Source organism: Hippichthys cyanospilos, chromosome 13 (genome assembly GCF_059441005.1).
Source record: "Hippichthys cyanospilos isolate Australia breed blue-spotted pipefish chromosome 13, RoL_Hcya_1.0, whole genome shotgun sequence".
Taxonomy (NCBI): domain Eukaryota; kingdom Metazoa; phylum Chordata; class Actinopteri; order Syngnathiformes; family Syngnathidae; genus Hippichthys; species Hippichthys cyanospilos.
Window position 1 is genome coordinate 3,662,470 of NC_142381.1, and position 10,000 is coordinate 3,672,469.

Genomic DNA, 10,000 nt, shown 5'->3' on the forward strand with positions numbered 1-10,000 from the left:
ACTTGCGCACCCTCTGGACGCCCTCGGCCGTTTTTTTCACAAACACCGAGGGCTCCGCGCTGCGCATGTACGTCCACATTTTGTCAAAGAGGGCGATTTTCGAACGCTGGGGAAGGGAGAGGGAGATACGCGTTAGGAAATTTTCATGCGTTGGATGATTGATGTATAATAAAGTGAGGGTTGAGATAAATATGTGCACAATGCATTTGGAAAACAAAGATGCACTACACTGTGCAAATGATATGAAAGTTAGGATTGAATCCATTTTTATTATTAAACCCGTTGTCATGACAATTGCAAGATATATTTGTATTATTTGAACTATATATATATATATATATATATATATATATATATATATATATATATATATATATATATATATATATATATATATACATATATATATATGAGGGTCTTCTTTATTCTCTGCAAAAAAATGACAAATCTTACTGTACAGTAGTGCTTCTCAATTATATTTTGCCAAGCCCCCCAGGAAGGAGACAAGTTTTTGCGCCCCCCAACTCGATGTGCTGACTATAAATGAGATTATTATCTATAAAAATTGTATAAGTATGCCTAAACCTGTATCCTTTTAAACATTAACAAAATAAAAGCAATTTAAATCGACTTTCAACAAATGTTCATTATTTTTTACAGTGTTTATATGGGTTACAACTTAGTCTAAAACTGAAAAAAAAGTGTATCAAAGTGCCTGAAACTATATTAGGTGGCCAAAACAGCAAAAAAGGCTTCACGTTTCAATATTATATCATAGTATATTCAAATCATTTTTTCATATTAGCTCATTCCTTGTGCATTATTATGTCCATTTGTTTGAAGAAATTCTTCCACGTTCTACTCACAATATTTTAGCCAAGTGATGACACTTCCTGGAAGTGTGATAACTAAGTTGGTCGTCCTATTTCAAAGTTTGAAATGATGTCCCCATGTGGGTGAAATTTCAGCTCCCTATTGTCTTTTCAAAATGCATTCCCTTTGATGTAAAACTGGCTAAAATACAGCATTAGAAGACTCAAGATGACCAAATGCCACCTGAGCACATGAAAAGCGGTCTCGAGTTCTTGAAGACTTACCCTAAAGAATTCTTTGGTGGAGCCTGAGTCTAGCGTGCCGTACGCAATCTCGGTCTGCTTGGCCAGGTCCTCGGCGCTCTCGATGGGCGACACCATCCTCTCCACGGTGAGGAAAGCAGCCAGGTTGGCCGTGTAGGAGGAGATGATAATGAGCGTGAAGAACCACCACACGCCGCCCACGATGCGCCCCGACAGAGACCTGTCGCCCAAACGCAACGGCCCGCTCGTTAGTCGGGACAAAAGACGGCATTAAGGCTACGTTTTATGAGGTGACGGTCGTTAACTTTGTGAGAAGGAAAGTTCATTTTACAAGCGGCTAATTATACATGCAGTAGCAAGACCTATACGATCAGACGCCGTAAAACCCAACCCTGCTGAATATATTTCAAAATAATCGCCTTTGGAAATATTTTAGTACGTAAATATGCCACAAAATCGGATGACAACAGACTCATCTTACATTACTCTGAAAAACACAAACGAGAGCTGATGAATGATAGAAAAAAGATACTCCGTAACAATCATATCAACACAGGCTAAACTTAGCTCCTCCCCTACAAGCAAAATTTAATCAAGATGTAATACTTCAACAAAACTTCTTTGACACCAATTACGGCATTGTTATTGGCCAAAAATTCTATCTATCTATCTATCTATCTATCTATCTATCTATCTATCTATCTATCTATCTATCTATCTATCTATCTATCCATCCATCCATCCATCCATCCATCCATCCATCCATCCATCCATCCATCCATCCATCCATCCATCCATCCATCCATCCATCCATCTCTCTCTCTCTCTCTATTGATCTCTCTATCCATCCATCCATCCATCCATCCATCCAATCATTTTAATCCATCTATCAATCCATCATTTTAACCATCCGTCCATTAATCATTTTTTGTCCATCCATCCATCCATCCATCCATCCATCCATCCATCCATCCATCCATCTCTCTCTCTCTCTCTATTGATCTCTCTATCCATCCATCCATCCATCCATCCATCCATCCAATCATTTTAATCCATCTATCAATCCATCATTTTAACCATCCATCCATTAATCATTTTTTGTCCATCCATCCATCCATCCATCCATCCATCCATCCATCCATCCATCCATCCATCCATCCATTCATGCATCCATCCAATAACTTTTATATCCATCCATCCATCCATCCATCCAATAACTTTTATATCCATCCACCCATCATCCATCCATCCATCCATCCAATAACTTTTATATCCATCCATCCATCCATCCATCCATCCATCCATCCATCCAATAACTTTTATATCCATCCATCCATCCATCCATCCATCCAATAACTTTCATCCATCTTTTAATCCATACATTTTTTATCCATCCATCCATCCATCCATCCATGATTTTTGTCGCAGAAAAAAAATATGATTGACAGCTCTCTAGCCATGTCACATCCGCCAGGTAGCTCACCTTGGCGAGATGTCGCAGCCTTGTCGCATGAAGGCCCCCAGCGAGAACCACAGGCTGTTAAATATGCCAAACTCGTTGGTGGACTCGTTGGTCTGGATCTGTCCGTCCTCGTACTCCTCGGTGTGCCACTCGTACGGGCTGAAGCGGCTGACCAGGAAGAGCACCACGCTGACGCCGATGTAGGCGAAGACGATGCACATCCAAATCTCGTAGGCAAGCGGGTCCAGGAAGGAGAAGACGCCGGGTTTGGACTTCTGGGGCTTTTTGATCATGATGGAGATCCCCAGAGACATGAAGGGCTTGGAGAAGTCGATCACCTCCTCTCGGACCAGGGTGATGGTCAGCGGGGCCACGGCGATGTCGGCTTTCTGAAAACAAAACACGGGGATCAGCGTGGATCCCTCCCGCCTTTCCCAAGTTCCGTCAAAATAAAAAAAAAAAGAGAGACAACTCACCCCGTAGACTAACTCCCCGACCATCCCGTTCCAGATCTTGGTCTCAGGGTCCCTGGCTCCGTACCTGCCGTCGTCCACGATTTTCAGCTGATATTTGATGTTGCAGTGCTTGGCGATTTCGGCGGCAAGGTCCACGCAGTAGCCCTCGTAGCGGTCGTTGTCCTCAAAGAGGTCGGCGTTCTTTTTCATCATGACGTAAGGAGCTTCCTGAGGGACGCCCGGCACAACATGACACCATTACGGAAGATCCGAAAATGCGGGCCTCAATTTCAAAATGCTCGGACTGCTCCTTTTTTCGCTACTTTTTTCTCGTGCTTTGAGCCCTATAGTCCAGTGAGGCTAATCTGCAGTTTCTTTACTAGCCACCAGAGGCCTCTGTCTCTTTTCCAATAACGTTTGGCACCGAAAGAGTTCAAATGAATGGAATTAATTAGTCGTATTGCCCAGTTCAACTTCCTTAACCTGAATTTTGCCTGTAAAGTCTTTATGGCAGCTTTGTGGACTCTCAGGGAAATGAATCCAAACAGATTTGAAAGTCCAGCAAATTTAAAGTATCATGGGTTGGCATCGCGAATCAAGACGATTGCTAGCGCAGCAGCATTTCCACTGTCTTGCCGTCTTAATGTTACCCGGCGCCTGGGGAAGCAAAGGACAAGCGTCCCGCGAAGCAATTAAAGCGTCCGGCGGCGGTCATAAATCAAAGCGTTCCGCTGGAGAACTTACCAAGATGGTGGTGACAATGACCGTTTTGTTTTCCATCCCCGTCGAGTCGTTGGCGAAGACGTCCGATTTGGTGACGGCCATTTTGTCAACCTCGTTCCAGTAGCCAATCTGTCGGCCATGAATAAGTCATGAGCGCCCGCCGGAGGAAGACACACCTCGTTAATCTTGAGAGTTTTTTTTTTTTCGCCTTTACCTTTACGGGGCCGTTGTTTTTCAGTTCCATGATGTTGACGGAGTAGTTGACCCGTTTGCCGTGTTGGTCGAACTGGATGTTGCCCGTCAGGCCCTCCACGCGCACCTGGGGACGCAATACGTCTTTTGAAGTCAGAGATGGAACAGATATTGACACAATCGGGCGTTTTAATGGAGATGCCGCATCTTTAAGGAAGAAAGAAGTGACAATTTTGGCTTTCAAACATAATGGATGACTGGGCAGAGGGCTGTTGGACCTCTGCCACACACACAAAAAAAAACAAAAAAACAACAAACAAACAGGAAAAAAAAATGACTTGTTGGTATGGCTGATGGGAGAACGGGGGTCTTAATATCACTTTAGATGTTCCCAAGGGGGGAAAAATATCTGTTAAAAACAGTTTTTTCTCTTTCTTTCCTTCTTTGGTTTTAATGGAGCCCAAGCGACAATCCGAAATGACTCCATAAAAAAGTTTGTCAAACTTTTTAACAAGTACTCCCTTCAAAATCCCCAACCCTGCCTCGAACAAACTAGAAAATCAAAGTCTTTGAAAAAGCCACACCCACTTATTTACTCATTGTGGTCTAATATTTTAGCTATTAGAAGAATTTACTCAAATATTTTGCAAGTATCTTGGAAAATTAGAGTGGAAAAACATGATTGATCGCGATTAATTATGGAAAAAAAAAAATTATATATATATATATATATATATATATATATATATATATATATATATATATATATATATATATATATATATATATGTATATACACACACACACAGAATATAAAATACGTACGTATATATATTACATTTTACATTTTTAACTTTGAAAGTGCATCATCATTGTTGTTGTGGATAAATAAAGTAACCGACATTATATTACTTTTGCTACCACCAAGTGTGTGGATAAAACATTTTGGGAGACTCCAGAAAGGGTTGCTTGCCAAGATACAGACAAAACGAAAACACTACAAATTGGAAAGCAAGTAGGCGTCTAGACAATAAAAAAAAAAATGTGTCGGGCAACTTGGATGTCCAGAAATAAATTGAGTCTGTTTGAAGGAAGCTAATAGCAATATAGCTAAAATTAAATCATATTGCAGCCTATATATAGACATATATACATAGACACAGCATGTGTTGCCTTCATAATAAGGCTTATGTAGGGCAACATTTTGGTTTGCCAACCCCTGGAATAGAGAGCGGGAAATCTCCGACCGGTAAGGGGAGAAACGTATCAGAAGATCAGTTCTCCTGACTCAGATTGTATTTTGTCTCCAGTCTCTTTTATTGATAACCCAGAAAACACTAGAAAGCCCTTCCTCTTTTTCATCTAATGAACGTTCGAATGCGTAAAAACAACATCAATCATTCCCGCGTGCTCCCCCGCCGCCTTTGTTGTCGTTTACGGCTTCCCAAAGGTGGCTAAATCTAACGTTTCCATGGCAACCTGTCACGAGACCGGCGCGGCTCCGCCTTACCTGTTTCAGCGCTCGCTCGATCTCCACTCCCTGAGCCCAGGGAACGGCGGGATTGGCCAGGCAGTCGCCGGTGTTGGCCCGCCGGGTGAAGTCGATGCGCTGCTTGTGCAGGTAGCGGAAAGCTTCCGTCATCACCTGCACCGCGTCGTACGTCAACGCTGAAGTGTACTACGTAGCAGAGGATGGAAGGGACGCTAGTCAGGTGGATGTTTAAAAATAATACAGTAATCCCATGCATATTCACTGTTTCTTGTGTCCAAATTTGCTCATATGTTTTGTTTTTGTAAACCCTGCGTATTAGATAGATAGATAGATAGATAGATAGATAGATAGATAGATAGATAGATAGATAGATAGATAGATAGATAGATAGATAGATAGATAGATAGATAGATAGATAGATAGATAGATAGATAGATAGATAGATAGATAGATAGATAGATAGATAGATAGATAGATAGATAGATAGATAGATAGATAGATAGATAGATAGATAGATAGATAGATAGATAGATAGATAGATAGATACTTTATTCATCCCCGTAGGGAAATTCACATTTCCAGCAGTATCCTCAAGTCGAGATATAAAATATGAGAAATAAAATACACAAAGATACACATGAGTCCAGTACAGAAGTATACTTATACTTATACTTATTAAACAAGAAGATAGGAAATTAGTACAGTAATTTGGTGCAAATATTGAAGTAATACATCAGGAATGATGTTTAGCGCGGGTTAATTTGCTCTTAATTTGAAAAGAAGTGTGTAGAGTTCCTGCGACAGCATGAAGAAACATTATATTAGTTGATAATAATACAAACCCTGTTAAAATCTCACTGTTTTTACCTTCGCCCGATTTTGGCTACTTTTAAGTTCTAAACGTCTCAAACCGCCTTGTCCTCGCTTCAACGCGGACTCCTTTGATTTCAGCGAGCTTGTTCAGGACGGACTTTGAAAAGGTGTCAGCAGACTAACATGGGAGTCATTACGATCGGCGAGCCCACGAGGCTGGAGTACATACGCAGAACATGATGTTCTGGGACCAGACTCGCTTAATAATGCACATAGTGCACTCGGGCAACATGAAGTTCAAAGCTCACCCTGATCTTGCTGTCTGCTCCCGGATACTCCTTCTCCTCCAGGGCCTCCCACCTCTGGTCGAACTTGGACACCAGCGGATCGCCGAAATCTACAATCTGGAAACCCGACACGTTGGCGCCGCCGTACTGGATTTTGGATAGGTCGCCGTCCACGAAACCCTAAGAAAACGAGGTGAGGTTACTTTTAAGGCCTTACCGTGGAAAAATCAATGAAACTTACCAGATTGGCTATAATGTAATGGTAGCCTTTAATGTGTTTGCCAATGGTGATGACCTGCAAAAAAAATAGTGAGGAGATTAAAAACATGACATATGCATTAAAAACATGACATATAAAAGATGACAGTGCGTCTTATAATCTGGTGCGGCTTAAACAGCGCGTAAACTGCACGCTTTCAATTTTGAGGGACGAAAAAATAAAATAACTTCATCCTTGTGTAAATTCTTCAATATTTACCTTTGCATTTCAGTTATAAGTTTATTTTTTTCAACTAAAATGTTTGTGGCACCGTGTTTAAAATGTGTGTATGTGCTCCAATTTTGAAGCAATTTATACAAGGACAAGGTGCGAGAAAATAAGAATTTTTGCAAACGAAAGGGCAATTTTCTAAAATGAATCCAGAAATGTTTTTGAATGAACAAAAAACATATAGTTGAAGGTTTTTGGTTGCTATTAATAAAGTTTGACTCATTTATCTGTTTGTTTTGTTGACGTTCCCGTTAGCACAGCTCCATCTAGTGGATGCATAATGCAACCCCTGCCAATGCTATACATTCTATTGTTTGCACATTATACTGCGGTGCACCTTTTATGTTTTTTTTTTTTTAATAAAACATAAATGTTTTTCTAATTGAAAACAAAACAAATGCTTTTCCAAGGCATAAACAAAAATATGCATAATTTTCCTCAAACAAGTTTCCAAGTGTAATAATTGAGATGATGATATTTCGGCTTTTGCTGGGTAAATAATTGATAGCATCACTGATTTTAATGCATTTCTATTTTTGGAGCAATGAGCGTGTTTTAAAAAAAATGCACACTATAACCCCTAGGGACCATAAGTGGTCTCCGTTATAAAAATGTTTAAATAATTAATGGAACTTTTTTTTTTGCTTTCAACACATAAAATCTTTTCAATAATATAAGATCTAACATTAGAAATAAATTTAGTATTTTTTTTTCACAATTTTTGTCACCAACCACTACTTTTCCAAGGAACAAACACAAAATATGTTTTTTTTTTTCCCCTCCCAAAAAGAGGAATACTTGAGATAATTTCTTAGGGCCTTTGGTAGGTCAATAATTTAAACCACCAATTTAATGTATTTTTATTTTTGGGGCAATCGAAGTGTTTAAAAACTCACTTTGTATAGGACTTGGACTGAGTAATTAATTTTTTTTAAAGCATTTGGCTGAACCTCTAAAATGTGAGATCTAATTTTAAGGTCATATAACACAGCCTTACCGTTTAAAATGGAATTTTCAGTCTATTACCTAACTTAAGAGGGACATCCTTTTTGAATTCCTTCCAAGGGCGTCACGCTAGCTAACGCAGCTGAAGCTAGCGGCCATTATCATTGCATTTGCAACCGGTGGTGTTGACAGTAACGACTGTGGCAGAAAGAGATATCCAAAAGCGTCTTTTTCCTTATCAACAGCCGCAGTGAGCGTGGTGGAAAAAAAAGAGACGGAAAATTGATCGGCTTTGTAGCGTTTGAAGACTTGACAGGTGTGACACACCCGAAGCTAATCCTGCCGTTTGACTGGCACCTCTGTTTGTCTGGACGACGGCTTCGGGCAGAACTGAATAATAATGGTTTGTATCTACACCGGGGGCTACGAAACCTGCGATGTCTATTTGGAGTTCCCTGACACACAGGCAACCAAACCAAAGTTCTTGTTATTAGGAAAGTAGTAATTGTGTCAAGGAAATATGTTGAATGTATACAGTAAAGTAAAAAGAAAAAAAAAGACCTGGTCCATGATGTCTTTGACTTTGTCCTGTTCACAGTCCAGGATCACCCTGCGCTCATTTTTATTCTCCAGGTCCTGGAAAAGCAAGCGGTACGCTTCGTCCTTGCGCTCGTCTTTCAGGTTGCCCACGTTGATGGCAGTCACTTGCCATTTCCTCTCGGCCGCCGTGTCCAGGACCACCTGAAGCGTCGTCAGGCCTGAGGGAGAATGTAAGATCACATTTAAGCGTGGGGGTCTTGTTTATCTAATGACAGACTGTCAAATTAGGCAATAGGACAGCGACAATGGCAGAGCGCTGCCTCAGGGCAACAATCCAAGCACGGCTGCCTGAAATGTTTGATGGACCATTCCCATAGATGGAGGTGGATCACTGCTCCACTTGGTCTTAATTCAAGTGGACTGTATATACCATAAAACCTACCAACTGACCAGCCAACTGACTGATTAGCTAACTGAAGAACCGATTAATTGACCAATAAGTTACTGACACAAACAACCAACAGACCAACTGAGGAACCAACTAACACCAACTAACTGATCAGCCAACCATCCGACAAAGCACACCCTGACGACTCAACCCACTAGCACAGTGACAAACCAACCAACTGAAAACCGGATAACTAACAACCAGATACCAACCAACCGACAGGGCAACTAACAACAAGCAACTGTCTGACAAAAACCACCATCTAACCAAGTAAGTAAATAACTAAATACAGGATGCACCAACTAACTGAAAACCAGCTTACTAACAACCAACCAACCAACCAACCCAACTGAGGACTGACCAAATGACTGACCTGACCAAAAACCAAAAATTAATCAATCAGCTAACTGATGAATCAACTAACTGACTTACCACTCAAGCAACCAACCAAGTGATGAACCAACAAACAGACCAATGAACTGAATGACAAACCACCATCTGACTAACCAACTAACTAACCAAGCACCTAATGGCAACACCCACTAACTGACAACCAGCTAACAACCAACCAATCAACAGACCAACTGAGGACTAACCAAGTGACTGACTAAAAACAGAAATCAACCAACTGATGAATGAACCAACCAACCAGGGACTAACTAACTGACTAACTAACTAACTAACTAACTAATCAATAGATTGACTGGCTGACAAACTGACTAGCATCCAACTGAGTGACTAACCCAACTAAATAACTAGAAGCAACCAACGAACGAAACTGACTAACAAACTAACTACCAGACCGAGCGACGACCTAACAAACTAACCAACAGTAACCCATCAACCAATTGATAAACGAACCAAACAACAAACAGTCGGAGTAACAGGATGCACCAACAAACTGTTCAAGAACCTAACTGACTAACTAACTAAACAACGCAATAACCATCCGAGCCAGCTAACTAACCGACTAAGCAACCGCCGGTCAAATCCTTCCTCCGGCTGACAGGAAAGCAGCATCATCATTCTGGACATAAGCTCAATAATGTGGCAGACACGACATATTCACGGTCAGGC

The 10,000-nt window shown here is 40.8% G+C and overlaps 1 protein-coding gene across 4 annotated transcripts in view; it reads right to left on the bottom strand.

The window, feature by feature from the left end:
* Window positions 1–10,000, bottom strand: part of gria2b (glutamate receptor, ionotropic, AMPA 2b) — a 38,563-nt gene that overhangs the window by 10,845 nt on the left and 17,718 nt on the right. For all 4 annotated transcript variants that reach the window (XM_088430768.1, XM_088430767.1, XM_088430771.1 and 1 more), the window contains exons 4-13: window positions 8,497–8,693; window positions 6,742–6,795; window positions 6,522–6,680; window positions 5,419–5,586; window positions 3,931–4,035; window positions 3,738–3,845; window positions 3,015–3,221; window positions 2,560–2,927; window positions 1,098–1,296; window positions 1–106 (exon numbers count right to left, since the gene is read on the bottom strand). The exon at window positions 1–106 is cut by the window's left edge and continues 142 nt beyond it. In XM_088430768.1, coding sequence (XP_088286894.1) covers window positions 1–106; window positions 1,098–1,296; window positions 2,560–2,927; window positions 3,015–3,221; window positions 3,738–3,845; window positions 3,931–4,035; window positions 5,419–5,586; window positions 6,522–6,680; window positions 6,742–6,795; window positions 8,497–8,693 — 1,671 coding nt within the window. The remainder of the gene's footprint in view (window positions 107–1,097; window positions 1,297–2,559; window positions 2,928–3,014; window positions 3,222–3,737; window positions 3,846–3,930; window positions 4,036–5,418; window positions 5,587–6,521; window positions 6,681–6,741; window positions 6,796–8,496; window positions 8,694–10,000) is intronic.